The sequence below is a fragment of the Melospiza georgiana genome, chromosome 2 (genome assembly GCF_028018845.1).
Source record: "Melospiza georgiana isolate bMelGeo1 chromosome 2, bMelGeo1.pri, whole genome shotgun sequence".
NCBI lineage: Eukaryota > Metazoa > Chordata > Aves > Passeriformes > Passerellidae > Melospiza > Melospiza georgiana.
In genome coordinates, this window is record NC_080431.1 from 6,103,430 (window position 1) to 6,122,632 (window position 19,203).

General features: G+C 36.5%; 1 protein-coding gene across 3 annotated transcripts in view; it reads right to left on the reverse strand.

Annotated features, from left to right (window-relative positions):
* Positions 1-19,203, reverse strand: part of CADM2 (cell adhesion molecule 2) — a 571,830-nt gene that overhangs the window by 31,177 nt on the left and 521,450 nt on the right. For 2 of the 3 annotated variants that reach the window (XM_058019105.1, XM_058019106.1), the window contains one exon: positions 18,759-18,878. The exons of the other annotated variant lie outside the window; for it this stretch is intronic. In XM_058019105.1, the coding sequence (XP_057875088.1) occupies positions 18,759-18,878 (120 nt within the window). The remainder of the gene's footprint in view (positions 1-18,758; positions 18,879-19,203) is intronic. 3 annotated transcript variants of the gene reach the window in all.

The window sequence follows — 19,203 nt, forward strand, 5'->3', positions numbered from 1 at the left end:
ATACCCTAACTCCCCCAAACTGTCCAATCCTGAATATTCCCTTTATATATTCAGTGTAATGTGCACAACTTTACACATGGAATATTTTATACATGGAATATTTTATGGATTTACTAGGTTAGACTCACAGGGCTGGAGCCCTCTAAGCCACTGCTCTTTAACAGCTTTCAGTGATGTGTACAAGCTAAGAGCCTGTTCAGGGTATGTAAAACCAAATAACTTGGATGAAAATGTCTCCACAGACCATGAACTTCTACCCATTGACACCTCTCTAGCTGTTTCCTGTCATTTTTCTCTCACTCATAAATGGGTGAGCCTGGACAAAAAACAAGAGTAAAATCCACATGGTTTTACATTGTCAGGGCTAAAAGTCAGTGTTTCTGATTCATGACTGGCTGTGCCTTGTCCTGCCTCTGTAGCAGAGGGAGAGGTGTGACTGACTGGGATGTGGATCCTGCTGGCAGCTGGAGTTCCACACCAGGCACTCCAGGAAATGCAGGGTCAGAAATGATATTCTGCTAAGAGGAAAGAACCACAGCAACATCACAGCTGGTCTCCAGAGGGATCTGCAGAGCAGCATGGCTCTCCTTTCTCTGACCAAAAACCCAAGCACATCTTCATATGTGCTCCATGACCTCCCTGAACACAAAAAGCAGCTTGAATTTTATGTGTATCACCAGAGGAAAAAGACCAAAAAAAGGTCTCTAATGACACAGCCTATTTTCCTAAAGAAAAACCTAAACCAAAATCAAAACCCAAAGAAAACTCACAGTATCGTTTCCTTAAACCCATTATATAAAATTCTGATTTTTCAGGTTCCATTCATGTAGTTTGTAACTTCTGAATTTTGAAAAATGCAGAGGTTTTTGGCAGGAAAAACAATGCATATGTATAAATTATTCACAATGTACTTAATGATCTTATAAATCTTTCTCCATTGAGATCATATAAATCTTCCTTCATGGGTACTATGCTTAAATTTAGATTTGTCTAATAGTCACCAACTTAATCTGATTCTGTAAGAACTGTACCCAATTTTTTACCTGTGTTTGCTGTGTTAAATGAACAGTGACTTACACAGCAGCACGTTTACATGGTTTGTACATCAGGAGGATTTTAGCAGTAAATTATACTGCTAGAAGATTTAGGTTAACTATGTTGGAATAAGGTAGAGGGTTGTAGCAGTTGTGATTTAATCATCTCACAATATTCCGTATTTTTATCTGTGGTTATAAAATCTGAATTTGTATTACCCCTCTCTCTGCTTTATGTTCCTTATTCCTACCATTATTGTAACAGATGCTCTTTGGGTTTCCCCATCACTTCTGTTAATTGTGGAGCCATTACTGCTATTACAACCTTGAGCCACCCAGACAGTATTTCTTTGCACACACCACCAGTGCAATTGCCAAATAGTTTGATAATCATTTTACCACTCAACTCACACAGTAGCTGGCCATAGAGAGAAATTATTTTTTCCTTCATAGCAATAAGACTCACATTTGATGAGCATTCTCATCAGATGGTATCTTTATTTTCACTGATAAAGTGAATTATATTGTAAGATGAGTAAATGCCTTTTTCATCTGTAATTTTTATTTGCATTATTTGGAAGGAGGAAAATTCATAACTTGGTTTTATGATTTTACAATGTCTTTGAAGCTGAGTGACTTGGCAATAAAGAGTCCAAATTAGTAATTCATTTTGTTAAGATGTGTTACATCACTATTATTTACGGCAATAATGGGGGGATTAAGCTGCACTCTCAAGCATCTCTGTCTCCTTCACAACCATTAGACTTTTATTTAGCTTACAAATGCAATCTTAAAATTAGGGGGAAAACTTGCAAATTCTGTAACAGCAAAAGAAAACATCCTTTATTCAAAAACATCCTGTAAGAAAGCAGAAAAGACTTTTATGACTACATGCATAATGAGTTGTCTGTGTACTTTTATGTTTTCAGGGTTGAGGCCTAATTAAAATACACCATGGTACCTTTGAGAAATTATTCTCTGTGAAAAGAAGTTCCAGCATTTGTTATTTTTCAATCCTCGCCTTGTCCCACTCTTTAAATTTTACACAAGCAAATAAATGTAGCTTTGTAAAAATAATCTTTCAAAATTATGCAGACTACTTAAACAACCTAGCTTTGCTGGTTTATAACAAAACAGCCTCCAATTGAGACTGCAATTTTTTTTCTTTTTACAAGACATTTAGGAGAGAAATTGTTTTAGTTTAGAGTTCCAAACAATGTACTGAGGGAACATTTTCCAGGTAGTGCTGGAGACAGAGTGGGCAGGATAACAAAAATGTTCCCATATTGCATGAGGATATTTCTCTAGCATCTCTCTCTCACTTTCTTTGTCTCTCCCTGCTAAACCTCACTTTGCCAAAAAATGGTGGAAGCCTTTAAAAAAATATCCTAAGCAAACAGAAATTTCTAAAGGGCAAGTTCATGGAAAAAAAAAAAGGGAGTACACAGTGGTCTTTAAAAATGCTGATGATTTGTGTAATGATCACTGCCTTGGTCTGACTTTTTAAGACCTGTATCAAATGGTTTTGACCTGTGTTTGCTGTGGTTTGTGAACCCTCCTATGGATAGCAGCATATTTACATTGCCTGTACACCAAAGATGCTTTAATAATAAATCATACTCTTACAAAATTTATTTTAAGTAGACTGGATGAATGAAGAGGTATATTATGGTTGGGATTTAGTCATCTTGCAGTTTTAAGTAGTTTTAGCTGTGGTTAGAAAATTAGTAGATCTAAATTTATTTTTAAAAACATTCCAACAAAAATAGCCTTATAGTCTAGTTATTTTAGTCTACTTTTGGAAAGGCACGTTTTGATTTAATAATTGTATTGTTTCAAGTAGTAATTAAAGCCATGATTTCAGCTTGTTATGTTTTTCATCATTTAAATGATGGCAAATAGGACATTTTAATTTTTTTTCCTGTGCAGACAAATCTGAGGAAATAGGAATGTCTGTACTAGATGGGTAAACACCACCATCTAGTCCAATTTAATTTACAACCAAATGAAAAAGGGAATACTAAAGTTTCCCTTGCTCACTTCACCCATTTTTAGACTCCAGAGTCTAGAAACTTTCTGCATTGGTGACTGTATTCACATCACTCACTTTTTTCATGTCATTTCTAATTTAATTTAACTGCTGCCACCTCTCTCTCCAGCTCTTCTCCAAGGTGAAGAGTGCTGGTGTGTTTAATCTCTTTTAGCACAGACACCATTTTCAAAGATCAGCCATCTTTCTCACTTTTTTTTCCCCCTCATTTTGATCACTTTTTTTTTCTTTTTTTTTTTTTTTTTTTTGCTGCTGGATGAGCAGAACTCCACGCTGCACTTCCAAAGCAGAGGCGCAGTATTTCTAAAGCACACCCAAAGGGGCACTCCTTAAGGTCCACCCCACATTTATGAAGTGGCAAAGCAATGATTTCTGTTTGGGTTCATGCCCCATCCTCTCTCCCCAGCAAAAGGCAAGAATGCTGCAGGGTCAGGTGAGGGTGACAATGACACTGTAGAGCTCTATCACTTGTTATAGTGAAATAATTAATACCACTTCAGGTGGCAAATGAAAGATTTTTACGCTCTTCACAGTCCTGAAATATCTTCAGTCATTTTACAAGTGGTTTGTGAAAATTTCCCTACTGGGCAGAAGGGATTAGGGGGCATTACCCCCTTTATTATGAGAAGGAAAAATATGCATAATCTCTCATAGATTTTTATGCATACTTTGACTCTGAAAATTATGCACCTTTCCAAATTTAATAAATTTTACATGAACTGCAAAATAACCATGCCTTTTTGCTAAATACTCTCACTACATTAAAAAAAAAATCAGTGGAATAAAAAATGGGAATGTTCAGCGTATGAGTAAATTGTTTTGTTTTAAATTTCTGTCTTAAAAATATAGTTGTACTACTGCTTTCTAGCAGCAGTAATATTTAACATTATCTAGTATAGTACTGCAGATGTTCAGATATATATTTGGAAAATGAGTAAAAATTTGAAGTCAAATTACTTTTTCTTTCTTTGAAGCAGGTTCTGTGGACACTTCAGACAGAAATTGGGTCTTATCTTAATATTCACACCTTATCAAAGTTGTGAAGTGCTACATAAAATGAGCAAATAGAGTAAATGCTTGATAAGTACATAACAATATAAATGCTTTAAGCTTATCATAAAAATTATTTATCTATAATAACACAGACTGGGTGCCATGAAAAAAAGAACAAACCAAAACCCCTCATTTTCTCATTTTTTAGTATGCAATGAGTAAGTGGAAAGCAAAAAAGGAAATTAATGGAAAATTTGGGCATGACTACACCACGGTGCCTTCTAGACAACCTTCCAAATAAACTTTCTGAAGTAAAGTTCAAAGAATGGGATTTTTATTTTATCCCTAATGTCAAGCAGGGTCCTAATGTCCCACAGACACACATGCATTTGAATTAAGAACCAGATGTAGCTCCCCTGATTTCCACAGGATTGCTGACAGAGCACCATGTGGGCGGGTTTGCAGGATCAGGGCAGCATCTGCAGCCTGACTACTGCCCCTTGTCCAGAAGACAAGGAATCAGGTCATGGGAAGGCACTTAGAAAACTGTTAATGTTAAGGATATTTTGCAGTTTTATGAAGTCACAAGCTAATTCAATTAATATGCAATCCTAATCTATGTTGAATGTCATGTAAAGCTGACAAAATGTTCTTAAATTTCAGTACAGGCCTGACAAAATGTAAAGTTCAGGCTGAGTAACTCTGTGCTGGACTGCAGGTGCCTTTCTTTGCCATGCTCTTGCCCTGCTATGTATGTAAGGGGTGCTGCCAATGCAGCACAGCTCTGCTGCTGATACATCATTTTCCTTTTGATTGCTGAAAGAAAAGCTGTGGAATGTAGTCAGAATTAGCTCACATTCCTACAACAGGGAGTGGGCATCACGTGTTTTTCTGGGACTTGCCACCTTACAGTCTCAAAACCCCACTTTTTCAGACCTATATCCTTTCATTTTTAGGTTTTTATCTGCATTTTTCTTTCACTAGAATACAGGCAATGCAAAAATAATAATTATTGCTAATGAAATATCAGCAGATAAAACTGAGATCTTAAGATATAACATGTTAATGAAAAGAATAAACTAATTGACATGGGCCAATCAATTACAAAAAAAAAAAAGAATAGGTGCTTTTTTGGCAGAAAGTGTTCGTTCCATTTGGAAAATTCCTTTTACTACATTTGCTAATAAATAACTAATCCACAGTAATTTTTGACCTAGATCTGATGTCTGAAGTTAAGCTTTAGTTGGAGCTCAGGGCTAATGAAGCCAATTCTTGGAACTCTCAACTGACCAAGACTGAGATTATTTGACTGCCATTTTCCTTTTTCCCTTTTCCAGCAGCCATCCTTTTAACATACTTTTAATATTGCAATATGGCTAAAATAACTGCCCTTTTCCAACACTGGTCTTTTGAACACAGTACAAAAGACCCTCTTCTAACCCTTATAAAGAGAATTAAAATAGCTTTTTCAAGCATTAAAAAGCCATTTATTGAAGGGATCCAGCAACAGATGGGGAAATGTATGATTGTAACCCTTCTAAACGTTTGTGTGCCTTTTAAAAAATTACATTATTCCATACCTTGAACCCTTTGATTATAATTTATTTGGAAGGGAAGATGACCTAAATTTTCACATGTGATATTAAATGTAAAGCTTAGATCTTTCCAGGAACCTCTCTCTACTGGAGGCTTGCGAGTTCCAGTGCAACCTTAGGCATCTGCTGTGGCTGCCATGATATAAATGCCAGGGATGAATAGAATACAATGGAACAAAATAGCACAGAACAGAAAAGCCATGGTGAAAGAGACCCACAGTGATCATCCAGCCCAGCTGCCTGATTGCTTCAGGCCTGACTCAAAAATCTTGATTGATGGCATTGTCCAATGCCTCCTGAACACTGACAGGGATGGGGCATCTACTGCCTCTCTCTCCAGGAAGGCTGTTTCAGTGCTTGACCACTCTCTTGGTAAAGAAATGTTTCCTAATGCCCACTCAGGATCTCTCCTGGGGCAGCTCTGAAACATTCCTGGCACTGGATGCCAAGGAAGAGATCAGCACTTCCCTCTCCACTTCCCCTCCTCAGGATAAGCCTCTTTTTCTCCACACTAGACAAGCCCAGAGTTCAATTAAATGGATTAATGCCAATTCTGACTCTTAATGAAGAATGAAATTGAAATATGGCATGTCTACAATATTACCCTGAGTACATTCCTGTTTAAAATTAGTTAATCAATAGTAAAAGTGAGATAAATAAAACGTGAATGATAAAATGAAAAAGTAGGAGAGAAATATGAGGTTGAAATGGGCAACAATAGGGAATTTAATGTTACAATGCAGAAGAAGCCACTAATTTTCTTTTATCCAGCTTTGTTTTTCCTATTGCCTTCCTAAAGCATCTTGGCCAATGACAGACCCATTGAATTTCAGACACTTGTAACTTTAAATATTCTTTAAGAATTTACCCTGGATTCTTTATAAAGTTTGTGAAAGCATGAAGAATTAGCAGCATCATTCTGCAGCCAACAAAAGACAGAGAAAGGTTTAAGACACGTCCAATCCTACAAAACCTAAATCAGATGACCCCAAAAGGAATTAAGACTATTTTATATGATCTCTGCTTAAATGCCAGGTGTTGAGTATGTTTAATTTCATTTACACTGAGAGACAAAAGTGTAATATAGGATTGTGTTTGAATACTGAACTAAACTCAAATACTGCCAGGTATCAACCAACTATAGATTAAAAGAATTCTTTACAAAATGGTTCAATATGGTAGGATTTTGAAAGCTGTTTTGTCTAGAAACCAGGACAGTTACTAATAGGTTTAGAAGCCTATAAAAAAGGGAACATATTGTCAACAGTAAAAAACAATTTAAAAAAAACCCTCTGAATGTATTTGAGCAGCATTAACTTCCAAAACCCTTGAATCTGCTCCTTATGTTCGGTCTTCAGAATGTAGCTTAACAGTTCATCACTTTTTTAATAAAAAACATACATTTGAAAATGTGTTTTAGACTGACCCATGTGTTGTTCATATTATGAGCATTGTTTTTCTGTTATTATATACAAGTGCATGAAGGCATTGCCTAAATAAAAAATGAAACCAAAAAAACCCAGAAGAAAAAGTCTCCTGCCCTTGAACTTTCCTGATGTTCTTAATTTCTCCATAACACTGCAAATATAACATGAGCAAGATGTTTCAGACTCCATACAAGCCAACTATTTTATTATAGGGTTGAAGGCAAGCCCAGACTACTGTGAATTTCTGTTGTGTATGAATTATTCCTCTGAATGCTTGTTTGGTTGAGTAGAATTATGCAGAAATCCTATAGTCCACTCACATTTCTTAATAAATATAAAGAAGCACATTCTGCATGGGAAAACAAGACTGAAATATCTGTGTCATAGTAGTAATTTGAAGTAAATTTTTCACAGAAATTATTTGGTAAGTATTAGTGAATACTACTCAAAAGGCCCAGAAAGTAAAAAGGTGAAAATTTTAATCAGACAAAAACAATTAACACACTTCCCCACAGTCCTGCTATGATACAGGGACTTACACTAAAAACAATAAAAAATCCCACAGGGACTGGGAATACATAAAACCACTCACAGATTACTTGGCACAAGGTCCTGTGGTGGAGGAGAGCCAACCTGAATGCAATATAAGCCTAATTTCTTAGTGTTGCTAACTCCAGAAATATTGGGAACAGATGCTTCTGAGATGAACTGGAAGGGGTAGGGCTCTGGAATTAGGCAACCCTTAAAAATGACCTTAAATGACCCAGGGCTGCTACTGTTTCCAAAACCCCACAGTTTACCCCAAAACCCCACAACAACAGTCTGACATATGGATGTCCACACACACAATAGCAACTCAGCATTCACACTAACAAAACTGCATTGTAGGCGATAAATGAGTTCAGGATTGGTGGCAGTAATTGTGCCAAAGAATCTCAAAGTGTGCCTAATATGTGCAATCCAGCCCAGTAACAGAGTGGATTCCTGCACTGGATGCAGTAATTGAAACTCAAAGCTAAATATCAGAAATGTTCCTCTGCACAGAAAACTGCACCAAAAAAAAAAAAAAAAAAAGCTTTACATATTCATTTTCATTTTCTGTGATATTCCCATTGTATAACAAATTAATATAGTTTTAAAAGCCAGCTTCTGTCAAGTATGTCCAGGGACCTGGTCCAAAGTCAATGCTAAAAGTCCATTACAGCACTTTGAATTCATTAAAATGAAACTTGTCTCCTCTCTGTTGGGTGCTGAATGCACTTCATGACCTGATGTGTATACAGCAGAGACTTGTTAGCCACAAGAAAAGAAGCATACAAAAGAAATAAAATGTCTTCCTCAAATTGTCAATCTAGGGGATTTTTCTATCTTTTCTTTTTTTTACCCTTTTTTTGATATATTCCCAAAAAGATTTATATTCTGGCCTTTGTTGTCTGGGATCCTTGTCTCTTACCCTGTATGACAGAAAAGGAAATTGTACATTAAGGTAAATTGCTACTCCTGATACTTCTTTCCCTTGACTGATGGTTTTCTATTACAGGCTTGCAAGAATTCAGGCTGGAAAGAAACCCAAGCATCTTGATTGAAAAGATTTGATACATTCTTTTCAAATTCATGCTATCTAAATCACAGCAGGATGACTTGTAATCAAAGTTTTTCAAAAAGAACATAAATTTGGGGAAAAGGAAAAGGCCATTCAGCCCATTGCAAGTCATCCTGGTTAACACAGTTCTTCCAGAATAGTATCTCCCTTCTTCTTTAATGACCCCAGTGCCTCCAATTCCAAACTTGGCTCAGTAGGCTATTGAAAAATTGTATTTCTTTTTGAGTGAAAAGTACTTCCTTGTGTTGGTTCTGAATTTCATTTTTTTCAGTCAGTTCCAGTTCTGCTTCCCTGTTCGGTCTTTTATAGTCAGCCAAACAGTGAGTCAAGTGCTACTGAATAAGGTTTTCCACCCTGTATTTCTCAGAGTAGATGAGTTTGTAATTCTCTCTTTTTCTCAATTTTGCAGCTACAAAAAATGAACTCAGCTGTGATTACGAGACTGTGGACTTCAAACCAGTCTTGTCTTCCACTCCTTTCCTTTAAAGGTGTGTTTGAAGCTAATCTTTTAAAACACTGGCATTTGATTTTTGTTCACCTGCTTGCCTTTGCTGACTGCTGACACACACAGACACGTGCCAGCCCCTCCAAGCACTGTGGCACCCCCTTTTCTCCACAGTGCACTCCCTGAATCTGACACAGAAAAGACATCTCAAATGACTAACTCAGGAAAAAAACAACAAAACCAGGTGTGTGATTCAGCAACTTATTTCAATGCTCTGAAAATGCTAAAAAAAAAAAAAATTACCTTAAGAATACCCTTTTTTGTATTCACAGTCTGAATAACTTCACATGCAAAAATTAATAGGTCGGGTTAAATAATCTCCAAAGTCACTCTCTATAGATTTTGCTTTTATTTTTTTTTTTTTGTTCTGGGAATGCTATAGCTTCAAGTTTCACCAAGGTCATCTTTCATCCAAAAAACTTAATATAATTAGTATCAATTCTGCATTTTGTGAGGCTCACACTGGAAGTTATTAACTGTGTTTCAAGTGGAGTGTCAGAGAAATGAAGGGCAGAGAGAGTAATCTCTTCAGCTTCAAAGGCACAGTTGATGACTTTAGCTCACTGGTTAGTGAGAAAGACGTGCATTTTTTATTAAAGGTGTTAGCAATGCATTTGAAACTATAAGCATTTTTCTCTCTTTTTTCTTTTCTTTCCTCATTTCTAGAACTTGGCACCACTTCAGTCTTTTTTTAACATCCCACATAGCACTGGAACAGTGGCTTTAGATGTCCTTGTTGTCAGCTATAACAATATTTAGTTGTATACTTTTGCTTGTAACAGTGAAGCACTTTATCAATACCCTGACAGCACAGAACTTGCCAAAATCTGCCTTGCCCAGTAATAAATATTAAAAAAAAGGAAGATATCAGTTTTTGTAAAAGGAGTGCCTTTAAAATACCATAAACACCTCTCTAAATAAAGTAAAACTAAGCTTTGTGATCCCATATAAATACAGCAACAGTGAAAGACATTCAACAGCAACCATTTGCTTAATCTTTCTCCCTGCTGTAAAAAATCCAATATATTGCCCTTAAAACTCAATATTAAAGTTGTGCTTGGCAACACCCTTAAAATAAACCAAATCAAAATCTTAATAAGATCCTAAAGATCATAGATTCAGTTCTTTCAAATGAAATTCAAGAATCAATTTCAAAGCATGTTTGCAGAGTCTTCTTTACAATAAATATTTGCTTTTGAGAAGAAAATGCATATGGAATGTGAAACCTTCAAGAATCAATCTATGTTTGTTAACCTCAAAGACACTGAAGTGAGAAGCAAGGCTCAAGTTTGCAACAGTGAGAATAACTAAGTGCTGAAGAGAAACACCAAGGGGAATCTGTTTCCTTAGGTCCTAAATTAAGTCTACATATGTCCTGGTGCATGCTCTTTAATAAAATAAAAGTTTCTCTGTCTCATAAATCTATGAGACAGTCAACTATACAGGAATTTAGGCTAACTGACCCAGCAGGTCCCTCTGGAGTGAGCAGATCATAGATTATATCTGTGAATAACACACCAAAACTACATACAGTCTCACTGAAAATTAATGAGCCTATCAATTGGTAAAGTTTTACTTGGAAGAAAGGAAAGTACAGCCTATTTTTCTGTGGAAGAAATGGTTTGGATGTCTGCAAGCCATTGTCAAGCTTATGGGGCAGCACTGACAATGCACTAAAAATTGCCTGTCTCTCTTTGGACTGGCAAATCCAGATACATCCACTTCAGAGCTACCTGCGAGTGAGATGGGATAAATTCATTTAACCAAACTGCTTGTAGAGATGTAAATACCAGGTCACCAAAATCTCTTGAAATCAGTAGAATTCCAGCTTTTAAAGCAAGAGGTACAAAAACCTACTATTTAAAAAGTTATTATTTTGAAAAGCACATTTTAAGCTGAAGAGAGCAGGAAGTTAGTATGAATAATATAGTTTTCATATCTTGTTTACACATGAATGTTGAAAACCACTAACTTGAGGTCAGCACCCAGCTAGAGGTCTGATGAAAATGGTCAGTGTGACATCAGTACACGCTGACTCTGGTGTAGCACTTCACACAGAGCTGGTGACATTCATGACTTCAGTCCTTCTTCCCAGGGACTGTTTTTGGAAATGCCTGTGCTTCCCTGCTAGCTGCACGTGGGGGCTGAGCAGAGAGAGAGATAACACCTTACAGCCTGTGGCACCTGAGGCGAGGTCTGAGGCTGAACTCAGAGACAAAGGATGCTCTTGGCAGGCAGTAAAAACGCTTCCAGCAGAAGGGACTCTTAATTTGGAGAACTTCTTGCACTGCCAGCTTACAATAGAGACTGTCAGACTGCATAATTCATAGAAAAAAAAAAGAAAAAAAAAGCCGAAAAACCCCCAAGTGTGATCAGAGCTTAGGCTGGGAATGTTTGAATTCCTGACACATTGCTGAAGCCTCTCTGGAGCTCAGCTATATAATGGAATCTTTATCAGACCATCAACCAATTGTGATACTTATCTGCACAGCCTTGCATTTTGGGTTAAGTGATAATCCATCAAGGCTGGAAATCATTGTGTACTTTTTAAGTTGCCTACTTCATTACTGCAAGCTGACAGCTGGATGGATTTGTTAGCACTAGAAATATTTGTCCTAGACACAAAGAGCAGGTTCCTAATATATGATATTATGATATTTTCTTTCATGTATTCAGCATGCCTGGAGCTTAATCTATGTCTCATTTATGATATTCATTTACTTGGCAAACTATTCAGATCATGAAATCTATCTTTATTTGTTCCAGAAAGCAACAGCCTCATTTCATGAATAATATGACCAAATAATGTGTAATAATGACGATGGTCTTCATCTTACATCATAATGGCTGTTAAGCAGAGAAAATTGCCATGTTATAAATGGCACAGGTCTCTGCTTTGGTTTGTAAGGTAAAAATTGCAAAGCACAAGTACTTTTTATGGCAATGGAGGTTACTAGCCTCATGTGGATCATGTTGCCAGAATTTTTTTTGGTGGTTAGACTGCATGAGTAATGTACATGTTGCCTTGAGGATTACTCTAGGATTGAAATTACAACTATAAAAAATCTTTTAAAAGTATCTGAGAACTGGGAATTCCACACAGAAGCATTTAGGTTTCATTTGGGTCTGCTCACAACAGACATCAGGGTATTTCCATTTCCATTTTTCAGCATGTAGTGATAATCCAGTTTTATATTTAGCTTCACACTGCATGAAAAATTTCCTCCTTCCATAACCACATTCTGCTGCTACTTACTGCCCTGTTGCCTCTGAGATACAGGAAGATATCTCATGTGCATGCACCAACACCTCCAATTCCTAGCCTTAAATTTTTAAAAGAAGACTATTTTCATACTATATTTGTAGAACCTGTTGCTTGGAGCTAGCATGGTTTTGGCCTGTGATCACCGTGCATGTAAACACACAATGTTTGCCATTATTCTAATTCTATGGAGACATAGAAATCTGCAGGAATCCAGCCAATAAAGTATGAAACTGCTTGAGAATATTTGTTTTGTTTTGGTTTTTTTTTTTTTTTTTAATCTTGTTGTTTGTTTTATGTTGTTTTTGGGGGGAGGAGTGTGGGGAGGAGGGGTTTAAGGTTTCTTTTTTTTTTTTTTTCCCCAGATTAGAAGAAGGTTTTCCTGGCTCTGTATCTATCAGACCTGAAAACCAAAGAGCTCTTTGAGTTAGAACAGATGCTACAAGCTCCTCTGTTGATCTTAAATCTGTGAGCTTTGAGAATTCACAGCACTAATTGCACCACTAAGCCTGACTAGTGGAATGAAACCCTAATTAAATGTTACTTCAGAAAAGGAACAAATGCTGTGCAACCCCTAAAACGGGCACTGCGGATGACTAAGCCTCATGAAAAGATTGCTGTAGAACTAAAGAAACTCCAAGTCCTGTTCACAACAGGTATATTTTGATATAAAAATATCCAACAGTTTGGTCTACTAGCTGGCTGCAGATGCCAGGTTAGATTTTCCAGCCATTACTCAGCTGTAGCTTGTGGATGTTTCTCCTGGGTAACAGCTCTGACCAAGACAGCCCTGTTCAGAGATTTTGAAAAAGAAGGCTGGAAAATGAGTTTGAGATTTCATCATGGTCTAATATAGGTTTATCGTGATTTTTTAACACACCATCTATACAGTTGAGGAACAAGTAAATTGTAAAAATAATAGTAATGAAAGAAATCAGTATAAAATCAGGAGATGGCAGTTCTTGAAAGATGGATGATGAAGACTTGAATGTCTAATGGAAAAAAAAATTTAAGGCACTATTGCTTGAATCTCAAATTTTTCATCCTTCAGGCAAATCTAGACCTTGGGTAAGCCACTAGGAGACTAGTGCAAAAGTATGGAGAAAGAAGAAATAAAACCTATAAAGTTCTACTTTTCCTACACAGTTTGAATAAACCCAGACACAAATTAGGTTTTATGTTACTGCTACAGCTATAAAGTAGTATATAAATGAACTGGCTTTCAGCTGGCTGTCATAGGAAAGAGCTTTTAACGTTAGACAAAGATTATTTTTATTATCAGAGTTGAATGCAAGTAAGCATGCACAACTATATTTAAAGTGTAAGTCTACCCTTATCTCCTTTGCCCCTCACATATTCTATAGCTTTTCCTTGCTTTGTTGTTTCTCTCTTTGTTAATATCTCAGCTTGCCAAGTTATATCAATCAGATTATGAGAAAGAAAAATAAAACCATAAGGAAATAACTGGTAATGTTTAGCATTTTTTTGATAGGAAAAAGTATGAGGACTACAAGTACTGTTCAAGTAGTTTCTGCATTTAAGCTGCCTATAATGACACAGTTATTCCATTAGGGTTGGGTTTAGGTTTTTTTTTTTAATAGAGACTTTAAGGTAAAACTAGGGGAAAAAAAGAAAGTAACATAATTTTTTAGCTAGGATGGTCACCATTTACACTATTAAATAGAAATATTCACACTTAAAGTCACAATAGTTTTCAAAATTAATACATCCTCAAACCCCTCCTTATGCCACTGTCTACTCATAAGTTTAACTCCACAGATTTCCTTTAAAAAATCTTTATTTTACACCAAAGCTAAACCAAATAAAAGCAAAGAGGATTATAATAAGCAGAGATTTCACTGATATATAAATGTGTGCATCTTTTGGCTTTGTGGTCACCCTGACAAATAAACTCTTGATCTCCCCAGTGCAGCTGCCTGGGAGCAGCATCGTGTCTGTGCTGCACACACCATCTTCTGGAGATGTTTTCAGGCGTTGCTATATAAAGCTTTGAACATTCTGGTACAGTCACCACCCCAGTGAGTCAGCTGAGCCTGAGTCACTCTGATACGTGCCATCAAACTGAAAGGATCGGTCTTTTGAGATTGGGTTTGGCATTCTTAAATTTCCACCTGTTTGGGTGGTGGAGGTGAGGTTTCAGTCTTCAGTAATAAGTAAAAATAAGCAAGTTTTATAACCTCTTTGACTTTTTTTGTTCCTTTATAGAAATAGGATTTAAACAAAACAAAACAAAAAAAATACTCTGTCTGTGTGTGTGGGGGTGATTAACATAATGACAGCCCATGGGAAGGTTTTATGTACATTTGTGTGCACAGGCTTTTTCCCTCTGTGAATACAGAAACACAGAGCTGTTCTGGCTTGAGGTGGCTTCTCCTGCACTGTTAATCACACCCCCTCTCCCCCTACAGGACTTGGAAAGATTGGCACAGCACCACCTGTTAACTTTACACTAACAAAGAATTTCTCCAATGCAAGCATCCCTTGTTTCACTGTTGGGGCAAATCCACAATCCTCTTGAGCCTCTTCCCAATCATAAAAGAGAAAAAATGCAAGGATTCAATGCACAGCTTTCACAAATAACATTACATAAATTTGATAGAAAATCTGATGTACCTACTCATACAGTGTATAATTATTCTTTCAGTAGTCCTCCAGATTTGTTTCTTCTCCTCATACATTTTATTCTCATTTTGTTGTACATTCCTCATCATGGTTATTAGGCTTTAAGATACCCTTGACAAATATATAAAGGGCAATATTCCTCACTGGCATCAAATTATGTTTAGGATTTTTTGAGTTAGTAGGTAATGTACCAGTAAAAGAATAATTAATTCCTGAAGGACTGTGCACAAAAACAAGGATATGTTTTCTGAGAAAGTGAAAAGTTTGACTTAACAGAAAGTTTATGAATTATCATGCTGTCATCCAACTGGATCAGTAGCCTTTTTCATGTTGTTTACTAAATGCCAGAAAAATCAGGTCAGCAATGAATCACATGGTCCCAGAATTAACTGATAACTTTTGGAGAATTTTCTTTCCCATGAATTAAGGCTTTTGGTAAAGAGGAGGTACAATAATCAGAATGCAAAATGCCTTGGATTCACAGATTCCATTGGCTTTTTACACCCCATGTCTTATGCCTGCAAAGACATTTCCTGTGACTGGAAGTGAAACAATGCATACTCAAAGTGGACTATGTAAAAGTCATGCAGAACAGAGGACTGTCTTGCAAAGCTTACCTGAGGAGATTCTTAAGTATTAACCACTAATTTCAAAACAAAATTAGTGAAATCTGTCTAGAAAGTTTACTCTGCCAGCTATGGGAAACCCAGTTTAAAGATATTATCAAATAGCATACACTACTACAGTCTGTGGAAAACGTGTTTCCTTAAGACATGATCCAACAAAGCAAGACAAATAGAAAAAACAAAACAAAAAAGGTTTGATGTTTGAGAATTTATGGATAGCTTCTCAATATATTCTTTCATGTCAAAAATCTTATTGTAATACGAAGCAGAGGTGTCAAAGGAAAATATGTTTAGGTGGTAGTTTTTGCTCAGCTAGAAAAAAATGGTACTGAAAAACCTGATCTTCTCTGCAATGGCTCTTGTGTTATTTGTACCTCTGTGGGGTGGGTGCTCTGACATTGCAGATGAGGTTCAGTCTTGTATTTCAGGATGGCAGAACCCCACAGCAGGCACTGAAAGTCTGTGAACATTATTTGTTTATGGGTCCAAGACAGGTAGGGGATGAGGACACCCAAGGAGATGCACCTTGTCCAATTTCCTCTGCCATGGCAATAAAGCACTTTAAAAGAAAGTCAGGATGAAGCAAGTTAAACTTAAATAGCTGAATATCTGAAGTAATTGTCTCCTATGCATTTACAGTGTTTCTGCTAAATGTCTTTGCCAGTAATACAGGGAATCATTTTCTCCACTGAACTTGGAAAATACCTCTTCATCAGAGTCATATTGACTTCTGCTTTGAAAGCAAAACCAAGCAAAACTAAGAAGCCTTCAGCTTCTTTGCAAAGCATATCTATAAGTTTGCTGTCCTTGTTCTTTGATCTGTCTCCCTTTGTGCTCATTTTTCACTGTGACATCCCCTCCTACCCCCATTAGAAACAGCACTTCAGTTGTCTTCCACTGTTGGCTAAAATACCAATTACTTTGGCCTTGTCCTCATAATTCATTATTAATTTCTGTATTTATGTTATTCATCTAGTGTATTTCTAAACACTTCTGTTTTGTTAAATTTCTCACAACTTGCTCATTTCATTTTGCACCCAGTTCCATACCCGTTTTCATGTTTCTTCCACATTGATATATGATTTATGTTTATAGTAACCTTGTTTTTGTGTTTTACTGAAGTTTGATATCTTAGACTGTTAAGAAACCTAATTTCATTAGTTTATTTCATACTTAGTTATATTTTATATATTATTTTATACCTACATGTACAGTAGTATAAAATAATATATAAAATATCTTCTCTCTGCATTGGGATAAACTATCATTTTCCTTTCAATACAAGATTTTGAGGAAACGTACTTCCCACACTCATTTGTCCCTTTGATCATCTCTCCAACAGACTCTATCAACCACTTCTTGAGATTGAAGTGGTCTCATCTTTTCAGCCATTTTGCTGCATTCACTTCTTTCTTTCTGGGAAAAGTGAGTGCTCATGTTTCAGCAATTGATCACCCAATTTCCTTTCTTTTACTTGCTATTAAAGCAGCATCTCTGTAAGTGTAGCATCAAATTGCATGCATTCTCCCATGTGTTAGAGCTGAAACTTAGAAGAGAATTCCCCTGTTTCACACTGTTCTATTGATGCTGGACACACAAATAGGGAAAAAGAACACTCCACAGGAAATAGAATGAGGCCCTAAACCACACTTAGGAGGTGAGACAATGCATTAAAAACATCAGTACTACCATAACAATGACAGAATTATGACCACATAACAACCAGAAGAAAACAATTCATGAAGGGCAGCAAACTTCAGCACAGCACACCAAGAGCATCGTCCTTCCAAGATGTGGGCTCTCATCATCATTGGAAGCTTCTGTGCTTTACACAAACCACTCTTATAAAGACAACTCCTGTAATTCTGATCCTTTTCAGGAAATGTTCCTCCTTCAACCTCTTAGACCCATGAATACTGGGCTGTTTTCCATGGTCTAAGTTTCTCTATCTGAAGGAAAAGGACAACTACAACACTTCCTCTCTCTCCATTAAAATAACAGCAATTATTAAAATATCTGTGCCCTGTGGAGGAATAATTTAGGTGATTTGATACTATGACAATTTTTATTCTTGCTAGTTAGGCAGGCCACTACAACTGACTAATAACAACACATCCAGAAAGAAAAGGTGTCATAACTGTCTTAACTTTCCTGGCCTATCTGCACCTCATCATGTCAATACTTGCAGTGTGGTAAAATAATATAATTTCCTCTCTTCTTGGGCAATGAAAGCTTTCAAGAGACCACATAAGAACCTTCTGCCATTTCATTTACCACAAGAGATTTGTAGTTACCCAGAAGATGATAATCTGCAAAACCTGCTGCACACATCTTCCCTATTTAACAGTTATCTGATCAGCCACTGAATAAAAGAGTAAAATAACCTTTATATTTTGCTCATAAAGAAATGAAGCATTACTAGGAACATATGAAAAGCTGTAACAGAAAAAACCCCAACAGATGGGGGTCAGGGAGGGGAGAGAGAACTTTTAGCTCATTTACTCTAGCTCTAGTGAGATAACAACACCCCTAAATAAGGAATGCCTTAAGCTGTAAAGGGCTAACAAGGGTGATACATCACAGTGCCTCTTTGTTATCAAGCAAAATTTCATCAACAGAAATTCCAGTGCTGAGACACCTAGCTTGTTTTAAATGGTAGCACCCAAAATAACCAGCCTTAAAAAGGTCACATTTATTTAAAAATAGCTTGCTTGCATTTTACATTAAAGTTAATTTACTAACCTTAAAAAATTAAATGCAAATGTAGACAAATAATTTAAGCATCCTGTCAAAGTTCACATACACACTGCAAGAGCAATGGCAACATTCAAGGTCATGTGAAATCTTAACCCACCTATCACCCTTTGGATTATTCTGTTAAATATATACTGAGCTGAACACTTGCACCCTCTCTGCAGCAATTTCTATCCTTGTTAAAATAAAAAAAAAAATAAAAATCAAAGCTCTAGTTTCCTCTTTATCATGTGCTTCCCAGGCCATAACAAAGAAGGATACTGTACCTCTGATGCTGGTGGCTGTTGCCGATGTGGTTGTGCTGGCTGTTAAGGCTACATTGGTTGTGACTGTTGCAGTGGTAAGGGAGGGGATGACAGTAGTGGGAAGCAAAGTGTTGAAAACATCTGGTGAGTGGAAAAAAAAATATAAAATAAAATCATATCATGCAAACAAAGGAGAACCATAACAGTGGTTTAATTTGTAAATACAAGTATGTTGAAAATGACTAAATTAAAACATGATTAACATAAATTATTACAGGTACAATAGGGTACCTTTAAATTCTTGACATTTATCACTCTCAATTTTTATAGTCAATCTTTGAGTACACAAAATTTAAAACTCTGTTAAAATGACCACATTTCCACAGAACAAGAGAGTGACAGTTTAAGTGACAAGAATCCATTTCTTCGCTGAGCCATTTTAAATGTCTCACGTAGTAGAAACCAT